At 38.5% G+C, this 23,256-nt stretch overlaps 1 protein-coding gene across 1 annotated transcript; it reads left to right on the top strand.

The window, feature by feature from the left end:
* Nucleotides 1–1,064: 1,064 nt before the first annotated feature.
* LOC124110970 (pyrroline-5-carboxylate reductase 1, mitochondrial-like) lies at nt 1,065–22,914 on the top strand. Its single transcript, XM_046470490.2, has 6 exons — nt 1,065–1,292; nt 10,408–10,472; nt 16,999–17,178; nt 18,165–18,377; nt 19,577–19,669; nt 20,685–22,914. The coding sequence occupies exons 1-6, from the start codon at nt 1,178–1,180 to the stop codon at nt 20,868–20,870; spliced, it is 852 nt and encodes a 283-aa protein (XP_046326446.1). The 5' UTR covers nt 1,065–1,177; the 3' UTR covers nt 20,871–22,914.
* The last annotated feature ends 342 nt before the right edge of the window (nt 22,915–23,256 follow it).

Below are 23,256 nucleotides of genomic sequence, written 5' to 3'. Positions count from 1 at the left end.
TTAGCGTCCTTTGTCATGTATATACATTTGTTTTGTCGGTTTATAGAATTTGTATCCTTTTCTGTTTGAATATATAAGGCACAATGTGAGTTTCCGGAAGAAAGAAAGTTTATACATAGCTTAACACAGATGTATACTTAATATGATTTTGTTCTGTTTTGTGTTGATGTAAAAAATACAAAATGCTACCCGATGCATGACGTGGAATGTTGTTCATGCTTTCAGTCACTGGTTTGTCTGATCCAGACTCGATTGTTCACAGGCCACCGAGTATTGAAAATCTTTACAGTAATGATGCTGAGAGCGGCGTTGAACACCACTCACACATTATTTCGCGAACGTGTTGTGTTATATGATTATTCTAACTAGGGGTTTCTGAAATAAGTGTTTCAATATATTTTTGATATTGTAATTTACCACTCATAAGCTGCTACCACAGGAGATATCGCTTGGGTGAGATCATGTGATTATCTACCTCACCATGACGTCACAATCAAATGACACTACTGATCTCTTCGCCACTGAGGATGGTCAGTTGTACTTCTTACATTCAAGACACTGCATACTTATTACCCGTTTACAATGTTTAATTGTTGGAAGAATGATTTAGATATGTCTTTGATATCAATTATATCAGCACGCGTCGATAAATGTTTTAAACCTTTTTAGACTTGTGTTAATATATTTGATATCGAAAGACAGTCGGCGAGATTCTCTATTCCTCACACGCTCATTTTAAGTGACATCTGGCGTGTTGAGAACGTGATATCTTGCTTGACCTTGTAACAGATAATCGGTCTCATTTAACTGATCCTATCTCAGTTTTGTCAACAAGAACAAATTGCTCAGTTTGCTCCGGTATAACATGACATCCGTAAATGTTGTCTCTCTAGAGCTGTTGCTTTAAGTGTTTAAGAGGTCGCCTTCTGCCTTAGCAATTTCGACTGACCTGTCGCTCTCTGGGACTCACGTGTGCGAGTAAAATGCTTAAATAAGTGCGATAATACCAGTGGGCGGGGCGATTGTCTGGAATTAGCCAATCAAAATCACGAATATTGGCACCTGCGCAAAGAATCCAGACGACAACCTCTTACACACGTTCAGTGCTGCTGTAGCCACCACTGGGTCGTTTATTGATTATTATTTCGCAGGTTTATAAGTTTTGAGATTTCTTATCATGTCTGGTATTGATGAAGTGAAGTCGGCGGGTAATGTTCCGACAGACATAATGGTGGGCTTCATAGGGGCGGGGCGGATGGCCCAGGCTCTCGCTAGCGGCTTTATCGCCTCAGGTAGGCCCCGATTCGGAATAACGTAACATGCATGTGGAAATAACGTATGTCTATGTGATGGTTACATAACTTGTGGCACAGGTGTTTTACCGCTTTGAATGAGTGATAACTGAAGACATATATGTACTTTATTCTTATTGAATGTTCTTAGTTAGTTTTAATATTGTCGCGAAATGTATAGGATTAAAACTTTTGCAATTGAGAAACGTGGAAAATAGTTAAAAAAAAATTTGATATGTTGTAGACAAAACTTTCCATTTATGAATTTTTATTATAATTCAGAACATCAAGTTATGAACATCAGCTGAAATCATGTTATACACAAGCTTATATGTCAGTCTCATGCCAGTTAATAAAAACCAAAATTAACAAAGATTTACAATAAATATATATCATATTTGGTCAGGATAACTTTCCTCTTTTCTTCATAAAGAAAATCCAGCTATACTGTATTTCATCTTGAATGAAAACATGCTTCGCTATTTGTTTCCGACTGAATGTTTATTATCTCATGCAACATTTTGGTACAGATGCTGGTAAGAATTAAAATGTTGAAACCCATAAGTCCTTCCTGTCTTCATTGATGCAACAATGACTATATGCTTGTTGTTACCTTGCCTGGCTCTCAGCATTAAGGGGATAAAACAAGGACTGGTCAACTTGGAATCTGTATATTGTGTCTGAACGGTTGTTTGGTGTGTTTGTTGTTTAATGCTGCACTCAGCAATTTCCAGCTATATGAAGGTGGTCTGTAAATAATGAAGTCTGGACCAGACAATCCAGTGAGTGACACAATGAGCATCGATCCACACAATTGGGATACGATGACATGCATCAACCAAATCAGCGAGCCTAAAACACCCGATGCCACTAGTCACCTTTTACAACAAGCATGGGTTGCTGAAGACCTATTCTAACCCAGATTTTTAAGGGTTCTGAGTTTAATGTTAAAACTGTAGCATGGTATCTCAGTAGGCTACCACTATAAAACTGGCATTAGTCAGACTAGTACAAGCATGGACATCACTATATAAGTGCAATAATCTTGATGCCATTTCACCACCTCCATTATTTTGTTGCTTATAATATATTTGACAATGAAGTTGTTAAACCAGACACAAAACAGTAAGGTTTGTCAGATTTTGAAAGGAAAAACTGTTCATAGATCTCTAATTTGACTGAGGAGCAAGTTAATGAAATTCAACAGGTTTCAAAGTTCAGGTCAATAAATTAGATTTGTGTGTGCATGTGCTGAGGTGAAGCACTTTGTTGACATCTAGATAACCCAGATACAGCCGAATTCTGATACTCGTCCCACTCCAAGTAGGTCTCCTGGAAATGTTGCTCACTTACTACTCCATGGTGGACCCTGGCCGTGTTATTCCGAAACACAGTTAAAGATGGTACTTAGTGTTACCCTGCCTGGTTCATGGCAGTAACCATCTTCCAGAGGCAAGGGAGTTAATTGACTATATAAGTTTAGTTTCCACCCTTGTCGAACTAGGCTGGTATTATGGAGTTACATTTTGGCTAGACTAACGAGTCTATGCAAAGTCCAATCAAAATCGCGCAACGAAATCGATATCCGGTTTGTAAACTTTTGTGCAGTTTTCGGTGGATTGCAGGATTTGCAAAGCATGTGCACCGCCAACTCGTTGTCAGCAGATATTTTCCAAATCTTTTCATGTTTTTAATTAAGGTGCTCACGTGACTTGATGCACTTTGCGATGTAAGACCTGTTTTATCACAATACAGATCATGATTATCGATCTGATCGTCTTGACTGGGTGCAACCATTTTGTTTGGAACAAATGCAAGTTATACGCGAGGTGGAATCTGATTGGTCCATAGGAGAGGCTTAGAAGGGACATAACTCGTAATAACCACTGGTGGCGCTACGATCATGCCCAGGAATTCCAGCCTTGTTTGGGAAGGGTGGAAACTGGACTTTTAAAGTCTGTTAACTCCCTTGGCTCGAGACGATTGGCAGTAAAAGAATAAAACAAGGACTAGTCAGCTTGGAGTCTGAGTGGTTCATTCATGTCAAACAGTGGCATGGTATCTCAGTGGGGTAGCATTATAAATCAGCACCCCTCCCAACACATGACCAAACACACAGTATTATTCTCATAAGTAGAAAAATAATAATTGAATTCGGTATTAAGTGACACACTTATCATGCTTGATGGCTACTCGCTCCATCCTTTAAGCTTGATTAAACTGTTGACATGTTGTGGATTTGTTCCTTTGTAATTATGCAAACAGCTTGCTGGTTAAGCTATTTATTCTGTATGTAAGTTAGTCATGCTATGTTTATGTTGGAATATTGACTATAACTTTCCTCTCACCTGTTGCCACTGTGTATCCATATCAATCTATTCCATTTACTTACATATGTCATTATCACTGTGATGCAGTCATGTGGATGATAACACAGGGAATCTATGTGCATTTTTCGATATATACTTACTTTTGTTTCATCTTCATCAACTTAATTTCAATTGTGTGCCTCTACTACAAATCGAAGACGTGCAGTGTTGAATTGTAAAAAGGTATATGAAAAATAGGTGTATTCTACATGAAGCATGTGTGTGCCTCTGCTGCAAACTGAAAACATGTGCAGTGTTGAATTGTTAAAAGGGATATGAAAAATATGTTTATTTATTTATTTGTCTGTCTGTCTGTCTGTCTGTCTGTCTGTCTGTCTGTCCGTCCGTCCGTCCGTCCGTCCGTCCGTCCATCCATCCCTCCATTTATTTATTAAACACTTATTTACAATTCTGATATGAGCTCTGAATGAAGGATTAAAATTACTCATTTTATTTAAGATACAGTAATGACAGTATAACTCTTATTTAATTAAACACAATAACATAAATTATTTTTCCCATGTTAATTAACACTGCAAGGTAAACTGATACACAAAATACAATCATCATTATGCTGAGGTTTATACTTGTTTGATTTAGTGTGCCCTCATGTTACATGTATTTGCCGTTTCAAATCAGTTCCAGTAAAAAGAGCCTCGCAACATACTGACATTGTCACAGGACTGTAATATAGCCTGTGTGTTAGACACTTGTCCTATAGCCATCATGAATCTGACTATAAAATCTAAGTGTTCAATGTGATAAAGTGAAGAAGATCTCACCAGTTCCAGCCATATTAATATGTTTAACAAAAAACCCAGTGCAACACATGCCTTATTACAAAAGAATTGTGACATTTTGAGGTTTAATAAGTGTAAATTTAAAAATAAATGGTGTTAGTGTAGGTAAATGACCTACCAGTACTTTCATAACAAAAAATGTTATGTATAAATCTGCACTTCAAGTTCTTCATTGGTGCTTAGAGCCTCCATTGTTACCAAGGTTTTAAATGTTTGTGTGGTATATGTAAGTGCTGGGAATAGGTTGGTATTGGTATATTTAGCTAAAGCCAACTTGTTCCTGTCAGTTACATACATTTTTGGAATTTTCAATATATTCCATGTTGATGTACCTGCTTTAGCATATTTGATTTTTTCAAAATCTAAAATTTTAAGTGAAATTGTTGGTATTAATTCTGATGTTTTATGTGTAAGAATTTAAGATTATATGTAAGCTTTATGGTAAAATTATTTGAATTTTCTTGGGGGCACGTCATTCAATGTTATTGAAGACTTCTACAAGGTATTGCAGATCTGGGGACTGGTATAGGCAATGATGTACAATATTTAACTGCTGTTGCTGTAGATTTTCACAATCATTTGAAGAAAATCATCCAAGATGAGTCTGTGCACTCCCTCAACCCATCGTTGCAAACAGATTGCATCATAACAAGAATTTGAAAAGAATGTTTCTTCCAACTCAAGGTCAGTCAACTGGATGATGAAACCCCTGACAGTCTTCTGAACACATGGTGTATAATGCAGTCTTTCAGGAAATATTGATTGTCTCTCTACATGGTCTAGTTACACCAAATTAATTTTCTAAAACGCTGTACAGCTGGAGAGGTATGTGACATAAAGATGCCATGTAAACAGTTTGATGTATGAGGAGTGAGGAATATTATGCTTTGGACTGTAAACAGTATGATGTATCATATACACAACTCAAAAGAATTGATTCATTTGACAAGCCAGCCATATTTATGCCATTACCTGGACATTTAAAAAAAAAATGGAATGTAATTTGGCGCACATGTAGTAAGTTGTAGTGGGATGCAACATATGCATCTATTGCAATATTAATTATTATGTAATTTAGTTTTTATTTGGGCTTTTGCAACTAAATTCTATCAAAATTAATTCCTTGCTTTGTAAACATGATCTGCTCAAGAACCACTAGACCAGTGAAGATGAAATGTCATGTATTTAGTATATAAATACAGATATATTCTTTTTTTGTGTGATATTGTAATTTGTACATAAATATGACTTATACATTTCAACCATTCTGAAAATTGAAACATTTTATAGCCATTCCTCAGTTATTTTTGCTCAATATGTAATGAAATTTGGTAAATATGCAGTTACTTGTGGTTCTATTTGTTTGCAATATTTATACTTTGACCTTGTTTGACCATGTTCTTAGATTCTCTCATATAGTTCATATATTTTCCTCTGTAAACAGGAGTGGCAAAAGGTGCTGCGATTCGCTGTGCAGAATTGCATCCCTTGGGCATGCCAGAAACCTATGATTGTGGGTTTGAATCAGCACCATACCGGTGCTCATGGGTTTCACTGAAGTGGTAAATGTCTGAGACCTGCATCACTTTGGGCTTTCATCCCACATTAAGCTGACACGCCGCGATATAACTGCGATTCGCTGTGCAGAATTGCATCCCTTGGGCATGCCAGAAACCTATGATTGTGGGTTTGAATCAGCAACATACCGGTGCTCATGGGTTTCACTGAAGTGGTAATTGTCTGAGACCTGCATCACTTTGGGCTTTCATCCCACATTAAGCTGACACGCCGCGATATAACTGTAATACTATTAAAAGCGACGTTAAACCCAATTCACTTAGTCCTCTGTAAACTTCTTAACCTGTAAAACTGTCAGACTGATTGAGCTGCACTTTGGCAGGTGTGTAGCTCCTAATGAGAGCATTATATTTTGTTCAGTTTGCTAGATTTTAAAGCTAGTTATTAGTTTTTATGCCATAAATCTTTGAATGTCAATGGTGTCAGCAATTAAGTTTTTTTCTGTGGCTCTTTGTTTTCAAAACTGTTGTCTGCATATCCAGGTGAGCTACAGTGAATTTCTGAATATGCCAAGAGACGTTTTTGTATCCAGAGACCCAAAGTACAAGATCCAAATCACTGTCTACAGGAAGCCTACCTATTGTGACCAGTACATCCTTTCAACTGAAACCACCCCCTTAAAACTAAGTCTGGCATCATCTCCACACTGACCAAGAGATTCAAGAACATCTGCCCCAGCAACCTTAACCTTGACCATGAACTTAAGCATCTGCAGCATGCCGTCACCACTCACAACCAGTATCCTATGAAGCTAGTTAGAGGACCATCTCAACCACTCTACAGCCCAGACCCAAACCGATCAGACCTGTATCCTATGTAGCTGGTAAGAGGACCATCTCAACCACTCTACAGCCCTGACCCAAACCAATCAGACCTGTATCCTATGAAGCTAGTTAGAGGACCATCTCAACCACTCTACAGCCCTGACCCAAACCGATCAGACCTGTATCCTATGAAGCTAGTTAGAGGACCATCTCAACCACTCTACAGCCCTGACCCAAACCAATCAGACCTGTATCCTATGAAGCTAGTTGGAGGACCATCTCAACCACTCTACAGCCCTGACCCAAACCAATCAGACCTGTATCGTATGAAGCTAGTTAGAGGACCATCTCAACCACTCTACAGCCCTGACCCAAACCAATCAGACCTGTATCGTATGAAGCTAGTTAGAGGACCATCTCAACCACTCTACAGCCAAACCGACAAGACCAGTATCCCCCTCTTCAGAATCATGTTACAAGACTTAACATCAAATCAGCAGTAAGGATAAGAATTTATGGATGAACAACTTCTTTATTGCAGTTGTTCATCCATAAATTCTTTTCCTTTCTTAGTTCTCCATCTTCTAAATGCCTATCAAAGAAGTTATCAAATCAGCAGATTACTTAAGCACCAAGCAGGCATCGATACCATCGTCACTGGCTGCCCATCCTTTAGTACCAGCCTCCAACCTGATGGCTGTCACCCTCGATCCAACAAGCAACAGCCCCAAGATCTGTAAGACTGGTGACTCATGCATTGGTGAAACCTCCCACCCAGTAGAACATAAAACTTCAACAGCCAAAGTTGACAGTAAAATCAGCCCCCCTCAGACCACCAGCAAGAGTTGTCTTGCCATCAACTTCAGTTTGACAAGGTCCAGATCCTCTCAACCAAACCTCAGGACTTCACAGAAGCAAAACTCTCAAAAGTCACAAACCTTTCAACAGAGATCAAGGATGTCACATCCTGTCTGCCTATGAGGATCTAATCTAGCAATATAATATTTTTAACAAGTATTCAATCAGCTTGTTTCAACTTTTTAATCGTTATCGTTACTGTTATTGTATTTGTTATGTAATAGTGAGTGAGTGAGTTGGGCTTAACACCGCTTTTAACATTATTCCAGTTATATCACTGCGTGTCAGCTTAACGTGGGAGGAAAGCCTGAAGTGATGCAGGTCTCAGACTTTTACCACTTCGGTGAAACCCACAAGCACGGGTATGGTGCTGACAAACCTAGAAACATAATCGGGGCGAACCGTGTTATGTAATAAGGTAAATCACTGTTGGTATTTCAGGTGAGGGGATATATCTCACTTGTGGCATTCAGAAGTTGGAGCATATGATGTAAACTTGTGGCTCATGGAATTCTTCATCGTCCCTAGGCAAGAGAGTTAGGTAACTGACTATAAAAGTTCTGTTTCCACCCTTGCCGAACTAGGCATCTTGCCTTGGGAAGATGGGAATTCTTCTGGATTACTTGTTAAGTCAGGTCTCAAGGTCATAGTAGAAGGGCAAACAAATGCAAACATAAGAAACAGAACTTTTCATACAACATGAGGATAGATTATTGCAGGATAAGAACTTTTAATACAACATGAAGATAGATTATTGCAGGATAAGAACTTTTGATACAACATGAGGATAGATTATTGCAGGATAAGAACTTTTGATACAACATGAAGATAGATTATTGCAGGATAAGAACTTTTGATACAACATGAGGATAGATAATTGCAGGATAAGAACTTTTGATACAACATGAAGATAGATTATTGCAGGATAAGAACTTTTAATACAACATGAAGATAGATTATTGCAGGATAAGAACTTTTGTTACAACATGAGGGTAGATTATTGCAGGATAAGAACTTTTGATACAACATGAAGATAGATTATTGCAGGATAAGAACTTTTGATACAACATAAAGATAGATTATTGCAGGATAAGAACTTTTAATACAACATGAAGTTAGATTATTGCAGGATAAGAACTTTTGATACAACATGAGGGTAGATTATTGCAGGATAAGAACTTTTAATACAACATGAGGGTAGATTATTGCAGGATAAGAACTTTTAATACAACATGAGGATAGATTATTGCAGGATAAGAACTTTTAATACAACATGAGGATAGATTATTGCAGGATAAGAACTTTTAATACAACATGAGGGTAGATTATTCCAGGATAAGAACTTTTAATACAACATGATGGTAGATTATTGCAGGATAAGAACTTTTAATACAACATGAGGGTAGATTATTGCAGGATAAGAACTTTTAATACAACATGATGGTAGATTATTGCAGGATAAGAACTTTTAATACAACATGAGGATAGATTATTGCAGGATAATAACTTTTGATACAACATGAAGATAGATTATTGCAGGATAAGAACTTTTGATACAACATGAGGGTAGATTATTGCAGGATAAGAACTTTTAATACAACATGAGGATAGATTATTGCAGGATAAGAACTTTTAATACAACATGAGGATAGATTATTGCAGGATAAGAACTTTTAATACAACATGATGGTAGATTATTGCAGGATAAGAACTTTTAATACAACATGATGGTAGATTATTGCAGGATAAGAACTTTTAATACAACATGAGGGTAGATTATTGCAGGATAAGAACTTTTAATACAACATGATGGTAGATTATTGCAGGATAAGAACTTTTAATACAACATGAGGATAGATTATTGCAGGATAATAACTTTTGATACAACATGAAGATAGATTATTGCAGGATAAGAACTTTTGATACAACATGAGGGTAGATTATTGCAGGATAAGAACTTTTGCCTAAACACATGTTTTTGCACATACCTGCTGCTTATCAAATTTCATAAAGATGCATGGAATTATTTCTTGACAAATATGACATTTCCAAAATGTCTGAAGTGGCAGATACAATTCTGCTAAGGCAGGTATCGTGTGTATTGGAGTGCACATTCTCTTTCTTTTTTTTTGGTTTGTTTGTTGGTTAATGCTGCTCAGCAGTATTCCAGCTATATGATGGCAGTCTGTAAATAATCGAGTCTGGACCAGACAATCCAGTGATTGACGTCATGAGCATCAATCCGCACAGTTGGGTTACGATGACATGCATCAACCAAGACAGCGAGCCTGACCACCCAATCCCGATAGTCTATTCTCTTTCTGCTAAACTGGTTTCTAGAGTGTGGATCTCTGGTCACCCAGAACAAAAGCCAGACGGCGATGGAGAGGGAGAGTGCATCTCCCACCATATGTTTCAAACTATCTTGCTTGTCTTCAGTTGTCTTTAAGATGATCTAAAGAAGTTACAGTGTGAAATAATAGAGCAAAAAATGTGATCCCAAAAATGTTGATGTTTACATCTGGGCATACAGGAAAGATGTGATGTTTTCCCACCTTGCACTTGGGCAGTTTAATTTCCTACGAAGGATAGGGTTTTCCTTACAACTATTAGATATGTTGGCAGTGATATCATTCAATGGATAATGGAGGATGTAGTGTTTCTGGATATTTGTCCAACATGAACTAGCACAGTGCCATTTGGAGTCATGTATTAAAGACTAAAGTTTGAGATTCTCTGATTGCAGGACTGGTTCGAGCAGGCAACATCAGAGCAAGTGATCCTGACCCGAAGTCTCTCAACTGTATCAAGGTGAGTGACATGGATGTACACCCAGGACTTCAAACACGTGGCTACCCTCATGCCTGAATGAGGTTGATATTGATACAGCTAAATCATGGCATTTTGTGCATGAGTGAGTGAGTAAGTGAGTTTGCTTTATTCGTCTCCCCCCTCAAGGCCGGAAGTGTAGAGATTACTTTAATTTTATACCACGTATTTCGCATAATTTTGAATTACTGAAATTTAAATTCCTCAGTAATCAAATTAAATATTTTTTATTTTGCATATTTTTGATGAATGATGAACAATGACAACAGCTTTGATGGCATGTAATGTGGCTCAAATCTACAAACTACATACACCCCTTTTGATTGTAGTGTGGATGTTCGTTTTCACTGAAAATATTTGTAATTGTTTTTTCCATGTCTTAAATTAACCAAATCCCTCATGGTTGTGTTGCAATTAGTTGTACAAACTGAAGTTGTATACAATTTGGCATTCACATGGCGTTGAGTTGCAACCTTCAGACATCAATGTTCCGCCAGTCGAACGATTAATACAAATGTAAAACAAATAATTTTGTCCACACTTGTGTATATATTAATAAAAAATGTAATGATTTTCCTTCAGGTATATATTTACTTTTATTTACAAAGATGACAGCTGTTTTAATTAACCTATTTACTATTTTTATATGTTTGCCATAATGAATATTTCACGATTCCCCCAAGGAAATATGTATATGCTGCAGTGAGTTACATTCACCTAACATATTATGGGAAGAAGATCCATTACTCGACACAATGAATGTGAATTTTTATGTTCAAATACACGACAGATCATAAACATAATCATTATGGCATTTGTATTAATATTAAACAGTAACAGATACATGAACATATATTGCAGCAATGAAATTTACTGGGTGAAAATATATTGAAGATTGAAACCGTAAACTACTTCATGAAATGAATATTTGTTGTGTACTTCCTGCACCGCAAAGAAAATACCAGTATGTACAACCATGTTGACGTATGACATCACAGCCGGTAACCTGTTGTCACAATATAGCGTGTTCACTGTTAACAGTGTGCGATTTGTTGATTTTTGTGTCCCATTTTGTAGGAACTATTTTGGCATATGGAACCCTTATTACAATATTATAACCAAATGCCTCCTTTGCCAAGTGCTAAAACTATTTTTTGTTTGTTTGTTTTCTGTTTAACGCCTCACTCAGCAATATTCCAGCTATATGACGGCGGTCTGTAATAATTGAGTCTGGACCAGACAATCCAGTGATTAACATCATGAGCATCAATCCACGTAATTGGGATCAATGACATGCATCAACCAAGTCAGCGAGCCTGACCACCCGATCCCATTAGTCGCCTTTTACGACAAGCGTAGTTGCCTTTTAGGGCAAGCATGGGTTGCTGAAGACCTATTCTACCTCGGATCGTCACAGGTGGTCACAATCTGATTATATTTATATGTGTATGTGCATCTGCCATTATTGTTGGCAGTTTGGATGTGTTTTCTACATATGTATTTTTGTGCAAGCAAATACTGTCATGTCATATGATTTACCCTCTAAAATACAGCTACCCTATACAAAAGAAGCAAGTGTATTGGGGAACACTTGTAATAAATATTATGTTTTGCATACCAGCCTTGTTTCATTTGAGGTACTGTATTCGATGTAATAAGCACCCAGGGCGCTCTCAAAATTAGAAATAGGGGTCTCTTATTAGAATATTTTTTTGCCGGAAAAAAAAACAGAGTTGAAAGATAAATTTCGTGGTTTATGGTGACAGCCTGAAATGTTTATGTACGACAGATATATTTTTCTAGAATTTGATTGCTCATAACTAAGGGTGCATATAACACACGAGTGTGTATTATACGCGAATAAATAAGTCTTGTGTACATTGATCAATCGGAAGGGGTGCTAATTGGGATTGTTCACTAGCCAATATATCAGCAAATATCGCCGTGGGCGTTTATTAGAGCGGGACGCTTATTACGTCGAATACGGTAAGTATAATTATGCAGCTTCTTGCCTTTCAGTTCTGCCATGCAGAATCTCCGTGGGGTAAAGCTACACTTTCTCCTGTTTAATTTACATGGATTAAGTTTTAATTCCTTACCTCAATAACATCATTGTTATGCATTTCTGAGGCATCACGTATGGCAAGGAACATTGCTGCTCTGCGTCAACGTTTTCTTGTTGTTTTGGGATTGAAGCAATGTCTTGGCAGCAATAGGCTACACTGTATCTATGTTTGGGATTAAACATGTTTTCTGCTTGACTGGCAATTGTTTAAACATCAGGCTACCTCAATACCCCATGTTATCTTGAGAAGTAATCGAGTCTGGATGGTTGATAGTGTGAGCCATCTTCCCGAGGCTAGGGAGTTAACTGACTAAAAAAGTCCAGTTTCCACCCTTGCCGAACTAGGCTGGTATTATAGAGTTAGATTTTGGCTGGACTAACGAGTCTATGCATAGTCCAATCAAAATTGTGCAACGAAATCAAAATCCGGTTCGTAAACTGTTGTGCAGATTTCGGTCGATTGCAGGATTTGCAAAGCATGTGCACCGCCAACTCCTTGTCAACAGATATTTTCTAAATCTTTTCATATTTTTAATCAAGCTGCTCACGTGATTTTATGCACTTTGCTATGTAAGACCTGAAAGTTTTAATATTGAGCAAGCTGAGCATTATGCATGTCATACGTAATTTTAATGTTACGCAAAGCCTTCTTGGTAAATAGATATGGCGAGTTTTGTTTGAGGTTGTCCTTATGCTATTTGCCTGTCGAACTGGTTTCGATAGTAGCAACACGGGTAGTGACAAACTCTGTCGAACTGGTTCGACAGTAGCGTTGAGAGCTTTAATCAAGGTACTCACGCATTGCGTGCTGTAAGACCCGTTTTATCCAAACAAAGACCTTGATTATCGATCAGATCTTCTATACTGGGCGCCACTGTTTTGTTTGAAGTAAATGCAAGTGATACGAGAGGTGGTAAGAGGTAGAAAGAAAATAACTCGTAATAGCCACTGGTGGCGAAACGATAGAGCCCAGGAATACTAGCCTAGTTTGGCAAGGGTGGAAACTGGACTTTTAAATTCAGTTAACTCTCTTGCCTCGGGAAGATGAGTGTGAGCATGATGGCCGGTGTTGTTTATGTTTTATCAGGTCATATACTACTGACTCAAACTATGGGAACCAATGATTTGAACGAACCAGTTGTTTACAATACCGTGACACTGCTGCATTTGAAATCAACATCTAATCACAAGGAAATTTCATATCAGGTGGGGTTGCATTGAGACCTGGGGGAAGCAGGCCTAACAATAGAGATTGTCTCATTTCATTAATTGGACTACGCAATAGCAGTGTACTCATTTACCGGTAATTACCATTTTTTTGCAAGTAAATTTAGGCTTGGACCAGTAATTCAGTTGACTGCCTGTTCCCGTGGACCAACAAAGAAAGTACCTTATAAATCTTTGTTGTTGAACAAGACTTCGGCGATATTCATATAAATATATTTTTCAAATGAAGACAGCTTACCAAAATTTTTAGTGCGAGGAAATAACATTTTCCTTTCCTTCGGGAAACAATTCTTGACCATGATCAGTTAGGGGGTGGTAGTGTCATGGTGTGGGGCAGTATTACACATGACAGGCGAAGTGATTTGGTTATTGTGAATGGACTTTTGACTGGCCAGCAATATGTTGACGAAATTTTGCGTCCTGTAATTGTTCCATTCGCTAAAATTATCAGCGGAAATATTGAACTGCAAGATGACAATGCCAGACACATCATGCACAGGTTGTCAGCGATTACCTCTGGTGAGAAGGCACACAGACATTGGACTGGCCCGCTAAGACCCCTGACTTGTCCCCAATAGATCATCTGTGGGATGTTCTTGGGTGGAGAGTGTATACCAGAGACCAAGCAATGGCTGCGTGGCCCAGCTTGGGGTTGCTCTTCATGTGGAATGGGGGGCAATACCAAGGGCAACCTACACGAGTTAATCAACAGTGTGTCATCAAGGTGTCGTGCATGTCTCACCCAACATGGTGGACACACCAGATATTGATCTACATGCCTGAAATTAATTTTAAGACATTTATCATCATTACACCTTTAGTATCATTTCATCAGTTCCCCTATTTTTTGTCAGTAGTATAGATCAGAGTTCAATGCTTTTTCGAGCCAAATGTGGAACTGAGAAAGCATCTTTTTTATCAGATTTTGTTGAAGTGCACATGGATGTAATATCCCTGTTTCATTATATTACTAACATTAAAGTCGAAAATGTAAACACCTTTCAAGCAAATGATGATATATTAAAAGAGGAGCTGTGCCAACATTTTTTGGGGGGTGAACATTTTTTTAAATAAGTTCATTAAACAACAGGTCATAATATAAGGAAGTGTAATAATCATTAACTTCATTATATTTGCCCCAAAAGTGATAAAGAATTACATGATTAACTTCATTTCATTTCGCTTAATGTGACGTAAATGGAAGTGTATGATTTGTCAAACGGTTTGATTCACACATATTGTTTTGATGTGAAATTTACATGTTATACAGCTTTTTCAATGGATGAGAGGTCGGTCACATGGCCGTGAAACTGACGTTCATAAGTGTATAAACAACACATTTTGACGTTCATATGCTTTGTTTGAAATAACATTCATGTGACCTCTCCTTTTGATGAACAATTTTATTCCACGTTACATTTGTGGTGGTGAAATGGGGTTTAATGATGCCTTCAAGATTGTTGCACTTATATAATGAGTGTGTTTGTGTGTGTGTCTGCTTCTACTAGTCCCAACTTATGCTGATTTTATAGTGCTAGCCCACTGAGATATCATCCCAAAGTTTACACAGTATACTGACTCCGAGCCAACCAGTCCTTGTTTCAGCCCTTTAATGCCGAGCGCCAGGCAGGGTAACAACAAGAACCATCTTTTAATGTCTTTTGGTATGACACAGCTGGGGATCAAATCCCGGACCTTTCCGCTCTCCGGGCGGATGCTGTACCACTAGACCAGGGAGGCGTTGTTTGGCTGTCATAAACAAACACGAAGTTACATCTGCTAAATGAAACTGTGAAATACATCTCTCGTTGTATCAAATTGTGATATATAAAATAATAGGCGAGGTGAGGTGAAATTGGGTCAAGATTATTGCACTTATATAGTGACGTGCATGCAGGTGTGTGTGTCTGGCTGGTTGTACTAGTCCGGACTGATGCCCATTTATAGTGCTAGCTCACTGAGATACCATGGCGCAGTTAAACATGAATACTCCACTCAGTATACTGACTCCGAGCCGACCAGTCCTTGTTTTAGCCCCTTAATGCTGAGCGCCAGACAGGGTAACAACAAGTACTATCTTTTAATGTCTTTTGGTATGACGCGGCCAGGGATCGGGATTTCAGTTTGTGCAAGTTCATTGGAGTATGAACCTTCATTAGAGTAAGGGCCAAACTGAAGGGAATGCAAGCTCCTATGTTCATACGCTTTGGCCCTCACTCTATGAAGGTTCATACTCCAATGAACTCAAAGAAAGTGAAAGTCAGTTGTTAAATAATGTTGAAAGAGTTTGTAACTTTAGTATGGTCTATGTAGCAATACTTGTATCAGTGAAACAGGATGATACACATTGTTGGAATCCATGTAGCAATACTTTGTATCAGTGAAATAGGATGATACACATTGTTGGATTCCATGTAGCTATACTTTGTATCAGTGAAATAGGATGATACACATTGTTGGAATCCATGTAGCTATACTTTGTATCAGTGAAACAGGATTATACACATTGTTGGAATCCATGTAGCTATACTTTGTATCAGTGAAATAGGATGATACACATTGATGGAATCCATGTAGCTATACTTTGTATCAGTGAAATAGGATGATACACATTGTTGGAATCCATGTAGCAATACTTTGTATCAGTGAAACAGGATGATACACATTGTTGGAATCCATGTAGCAATACTTTGTATCAGTGAAATAGGATGATACACATTGTTGGAATCCATGTAGCTATACTTTGTATCAGTGAAATAGGATGATACACATTGTTGGAATCCATGTAGCTATACTTTGTATCAGTGATATAGGATGATACACATTGTTGGAATCCATGTAGCTATACTTTGTGTCAGTGAAATAGGATGATACACATTGTTGGAATCCATGTAGCTATACTTTGTATCAGTGATATAGGATGATACACATTGTTGGAATCCATGTAGCTATACTTTGTATCAGTGAAATAGGATGATACACATTGTTGGATTCCATGTAGCAATACTTTGTATCAGTGAAATAGGATGATACACATTGTTGGAATTCATGTAGCTATACTTTGTATCAGTGAAATAGGATGATACACATTGTTGGAATCCATGTAGCAATACTTTGTATCAGTGAAATAGGATGATACACATTGTTGGAATCCATGTAGCAATACTTTGTATCAGTGAAACAGGATGATACACATTGTTGGATTCCATGTTACAGGAGCTCGGTGTAAATGTGACACAGGACAACAAGGAAATTGTCACTCGCAGCAGTTTGGTTGTCATCGCTGTGAAGCCGCAAGTAGTTGAACCTGTGTTACAAGAAGTCTTCTCCGCTGTGTCTTCAAACAACCTTTTTATGTCCATAGCAAGTGGAATCTCAATATCTACCATAGAGCAGGTTTGTTTGTTGCTGTCTGTTGTCTGTTTGTTGTTTAACGCAGCACTGAGCAATATTCCAGCTATATGATAGCGGTCTGTAAATAATCGAGTCTGGACCAGACAATTCAGTGATTGACAGCATGAGCATCGATCCACGCAATTGGGATACGATGACATGCATGAACCAAGTCAGCGAGCCTGATCACCTGATCCCGTTCGTTGCCTTTTACGGCAAGCATGGGTTGCTGAAGACCTATTCTACCCCGGATCTTCATGTGTTTGCTGCTAAACTCAGCACTTGTTGATATCACAGCTATATAACGGCATGACTGTAAGTACTTGAGTCTGGACCAGTCAATGATTGATATTGTGAGCAATGATCCATGCCGTCTTGGTAACATGACAAGCTATGAACCAAGAATAGTTTTCTAGAGTGCAAATTCTAAAGGTGAAATAGTGAGTGAGTATGGTTTTACGCCTCTTTTAGCAATATTCCAGCAATATCACGGCAGGGGAAACCAGAAATGGGCTTCACACATTGTACCCATGTTGGGAATGGACCCCGGGTCTTCGGCATGATGAGTGAACGCTTTAACCACTAGGCTACCCATCCGCCCTAAAAGTGGAATAGAGATATGTGTAGTGTGTTGAATTTCACCATAGCAACTTGTTCATGTCTATAGCAACAGGAATCTCAATATTTACCACCGAACATGTGTGCTGGCCCTGAGTTTGAATTCCAGATTGACCACAATTATGACCTTTGTTCTGTCCACATCATTTCTGTGCTGACATAATGTTACATGTCTTGACAAAATTGCCCACACAGCATCACACCCAACTCACACAGACAACATCTACGATAGAATAGGTTAGTTTCTGATTCAGTTTTCATACAGAAATGTGAGAAATTTCTAAAGTTAGGACCCAATTTTTCTTTGGACCCAATTATTAAATGAAGCCGGATATAATGCTCAATACTGATCTAGACCTTTGCAATTTCAGAATCTGCCAAAAGGAACCCGAGTTCTGCGTGTGATGCCCAACACACCTTCCTTGGTGAGGGCTGGGGCAGCGGTGGTGTCTCGGGGGTCGGCGGTGGAGGAGGGGGACACGTCACTGGTGACATCACTGATGAACAGTGTTGGACTGTGCGAGGAGAGCCAGGAGATGCTGCTTGATGTGGTGACAGGAGTCAGTGGCAGTGGTCCAGCATATGTACGTTTTTAACAGTCTTGGAGTCTTCATATGTGACGTGAGGTGAGGTGAAATGGGGTTTAACGTCGCGAGGGATGGTGGTTTAACAGAGGCTAGAGGCTCTGCATATGTAGGTGAAGAGATGGAGATTTAACAGAGACTAGAAGCTCTTCATGTTTGTCTACAGTGTTTGGGCTGTACCAGAGCCAGAACTTGAGATTAAAGATTTGGCATGGAATAGAAAAGAATAATATAGGCTCTTTGTGGGCCATTGGAAATTTAAGAAATGGAGAAAATGTATTGAAATTGTTATGTTTTTTTTTAATTCATCATAATCTTTTGTCTTCAATCATTTAGTGTTTTGGATTTATAATGTCAAAGTTAGTGGTATGGCTGAAATATGTCAACATTGTGAGGTTTTCCATGGAGATTGCAATCTGAGCGTGCTGAAGGACCTGCTTCGTGAATAAGAGCCTCCAGCTCATAGTTGTTTATGTGCCACTAGCGTTGAGCGTCTGACCACAGCCCTGAGGCGTTATGGCCCGCCAGATGAGCTCCCCAACCTAGAAGAGGCGTTGACGAACAAGTGTAGTGGAATCCCAGAAAACCAAGGCCATCACCTTGCAAGCTGATCTAACAGATTTTCTTTCTTCCTTGGAGATGTTCAATATTTCTCAGTCCTTGCCATATTCCCCGATTCCCAAGTCACGGAATATTTGTAGAAATGTACCTATCTTGCAGAAATTCCATTAATCAGAGCATAGTCACCTTTTACGGCAAGCATATGCTGCCAAAGACCTATTCTCTCTACCCAGATCTTCATGGGTCTAAAAACATGTAGCAAGGGAAGTAACCCTAGAAGAAAATTATTTACAGGACAAGTCTAAACAGTCTTGACAAGTATCTCTTAGATAAGCTTGTAAAGTTTCATTCATGTAACGTCAGTAGTTTCTGAGAAAGCTTGTCCCCACTGCAGACATTAAGCACTAAGTTGATAAAGAATGGAGCAAGGACAATAACTTATGGCACCAATTTTCAAACTCGGTCTTGACATGAATCTCTTGCAAACAATGAGTGTGTAAAATTTCATTTCTCTAACTTAAATAGTATTTGAGAAGTGGACAGGCGGACGGAAAGATAGGACGAACTCCATTCCCATATCCCCCACCCCATTTCGTGGCAGGGGATAATAATGTCATTTTCTAATAACACATTCACAGGCATTTGCAGCAATAGAGGCTCTGTCAGACGGAGGGGTGAAGATGGGGCTCCCCAGAGACCTGGCCATGAAACTCGCAGCACAGACCATGTTGGTGAGAGCTTGTGCTTGACTTTACTCAGTAATATTGTTAATTTCAATTAAATATTTGATGTAGGTGTGATTTGTTGATGCTCCAGTGGAAGAGAAACAATATTATGATATTTTATAGGGACATATGTACCATGAATCCAGTGACTTAATAACTTGCCTGGCCACTATCCTGGTTGGTTGGTTGTTTAACGCCGCACTCAGCAATATTCCAGCTACATGTATATGACGGCGGTCTGTAAATAAACAAGTCTTGACCAGACAATCCAGTGACTGATACATGAGCATTGATCCACGCAATTGGGACCAATGACATGCATCAACCAAGTCAGCGAGCCTGACCACCCGATCCCGTTAGTCGCCCACTATCCTGTGACTTGTTACATTTGTCAGGCTAGGTTAAGTTAATTCCTACCTGCTCCACTCTCTCAGTAGAAAATTTCACCACTTCATGGACACCGACAATGTTAAATCAACGCATTGATATGTGACACCTCTTTGATTATAAAGCTGAAAGTGTTAAAGGAACAGAGTAAACTAAATCTAGGATAAATACTCTAGAATGTGTTCACAAATGTGTGCCTGCATTAGCCTACCAACTAGCTCGATGCAAATAGAAATTATGCTGTTTGAAACAATGCCTTTGCCCAAAACCTGCAAGTGACGTCGGTGTTTCAATCAAACAGACCATATTTGCATATGCTTGAAGAAAATTTATTTGGATAAATAAACACAGATTAAAAGTGACTATTTTATTGATTTTGATAGAATACTATTTTAAAAATATGGAACTTATAATGTTTTGTATAAACATGCAAAATAAGCATTTAAATTGAGTAGCAGTTCCACTGAAGGGAGATAACTCTTCACACTTACTCTTACAGCTTCTGAGTATAAGCCCAAACTTGGCTGTGAGCATAATTTTATGTTCATTATGTTGTTAGTATTAGACTATTATTACTTTAAAGAAGTATAAAAGTATAAAAGAGTTCTCTTGCACCAGATTTGTGTATTTTCAGGGAGCAGCCAAGATGGTTCTCGAGTCTGGAAAACATCCAGGTCAACTGAAAGATGAAGTTTGCTCCCCAGGGGGCACCACCATTGCTGCCATGCATAAACTAGAGAAAGCAGGGTTCAGGGGGGCCTTGATTGATGCGGTGGAAGCCGCGACACTACGAGCAAGGGAGCTAGGACAGAAGAAGTGAAACTGTACATAAAGTTTTTAACAGATTCAGCATTGTTATTCAATAGTGGGTCTAGTCTAATACTACCTGAGCAAGACCAAATCCTGACACTATGCACTTTGTAAAATAACATGGACTAAGGGCTATAACTCTGAATGCTCAAAATCTTAAAACATGTTTCTTTGTTGTTTAATGACGCACTCAGCAATATTCCAGCTAAATGGCGGCGGTCTGTAAATAATCAAATCTGGCACAGACGGTCCAGTGATTGACATCATGAGCATCAATCCACATACCGGTAATTAAGACATGACGACTTGCATCAAACAAGTCAGCAGGCCTGACCACCCGAGTTGCCTCTTTCGACAAGCATGGGTTGCCTGTTACCGATCCTCTACCCGGATCATAATGGCTCCTGCATTAGGTATTGCTTTTTTCTTGATGAGACTTATTGGCTGGTGCTGTATTGTCTAAGGGTTGAAGTTTCTAGAACTGTTATAATACATCTTTTCGAGGCAAGAGTGTCCACTAGCCTTTTCATCAGTCTTGTTTCCACCGATGTGACATCAAGCTCACTTTCCTGTGCTAAATATGGTTGGACTTTCACACTTATCCATAGTCCTATTAGAGAACGTTTAAAAAAATGTACATCCATGACTGATACACCTTCGTGTGACTTACCGCTGTCTGTCTGTTGACACGAATGTCTATTACATTTTTTAAATCCCCCAACAATTGCCTAGGTTTTTGTGTCAGGGATGAAATTGCAAATGTTTTCGTTATCTGATCGACTAGGCCGTAGCCTGCTATATTATTCGCCATCTTTGAAGCTATACGAGATAAGAACAGCGACCTGATTAGATATCGTTTTTTTTGGTATAAGGGGCCAAAAATGTGTCCTTGATGTGGCAAGGGTATAAACTAGGCTTTCATATGGGCTAGTAGACAAGCTTGCCTCCGGAAGATGGTTAGAACATGGAACTAGCCAGTGTGGAAATGTATCACCAGTGTGGATATCATCTTCACATGTATGTCTGTGAGAAATGTATGGCAAGTGATGCTCATGCACATTCACAAAGTTTAATATCTATGACCAAGTGAAGAATGAATGTGATATTAATAAAATACATTGAAACAAAGTTATGCGTGGTATCGTTTGAAAAACAGAAGAATACAGAAGACAAAACAGCAACAGGAGGTGTTTGTATAACATGCAAAATCAGAAACCACCCCAGGCCCACGTTGTCTTTAATGCCCTTAATTGTCCCACCAAAAACATGCATCATGAACCATTTTGACCTCACCAATATCTATCTATATACACATATGATCCTTAATGTCGTCAAATGCAGAACTACTCCGTCCTGTTCCTCCCGCAAGTTACGAGCACTTCTGGTTTGGCAATAGACACCCAATACATTACAACCTTGAAACAAAGTGCTATCCCTCTCGTTACCCAACAAAAGATGTCATAAGCATATGTAAAGTTATGCTATGATACTGTAAAGAGTCAGAATTAAATGTTTGAACTTTGAATGTCTTTCAATGTGTGACTGACCTTGACATTTGACGTGACCCTGCTCCGATAAGTGCCCCCTGACCAACTTATAGACCAATCTCTACCTTATCTTTAAACACCTCATATGGTACCTGAACATTTTCATAACAGTATTTTCTTTTCAGTATTGTGATGTATTACAGAAAAAAACAACCTCTTAAGTTTATCAAAATGTTTCGTCCTCCAATGCTCAATCTGAAATGAATACAACTTTTGTAGTTTGTCCTGCCTCAGGACAAGAATACATGTATTTTATGAAATCAGAACCAGTCGAGATTTTGATGGTGATTTTTCTTTTGTTTAAGTGGCGAGATTTTTAAAAATAGATTTCATAGACTGTTTAAGTTTTTGGTTCCCTCTTTTAATATGATCCTAGAGAGCTTTTTATGGCAAATATGGTATAAAAGAAAGAGCCTGACAAGTGTTTCTTCTGGAACTGTTGCATTGTTTTGCCGATTTGTATATTAAAAACAGAACATCCCAAATAAAGTGTTGGTATGTATATCACAAGGTAGTTTCTGTAAGTGTTGTCAAAAAGGGAAACATTCTTCTATTATGTTTGCATTTGGAGAAACCTCAATGTCTGCATGTATAAGATGCACCCCCTTCTATACAGGTGGGCCTTTTGTAATTTGCTGATCATGCCAATGAAATAAATGCAGAGATGGTACATTTTGGAGAAAATGAGTGAGTTATGTAAAATTGGGCTATTTATCACCAGCACCCTAAAGGTAGGCCACCATACTGGGTACCAAGGGGACTTACAGTACCTTTGCTACCTGCATGGGCCCTGGCAGGATTTACACCATTCCTTTAGTTACTTGTGATTATGGAAAAGTTTAGCCAAAA

This window comes from Haliotis rufescens, unplaced genomic scaffold (genome assembly GCF_023055435.1).
Source record: "Haliotis rufescens isolate VD_foot unplaced genomic scaffold, xgHalRufe1.0.p SCAF_1, whole genome shotgun sequence".
Classification (NCBI taxonomy): domain Eukaryota; kingdom Metazoa; phylum Mollusca; class Gastropoda; order Lepetellida; family Haliotidae; genus Haliotis; species Haliotis rufescens.
This window is presented reverse-complemented; position numbering and strand designations above follow the sequence as displayed.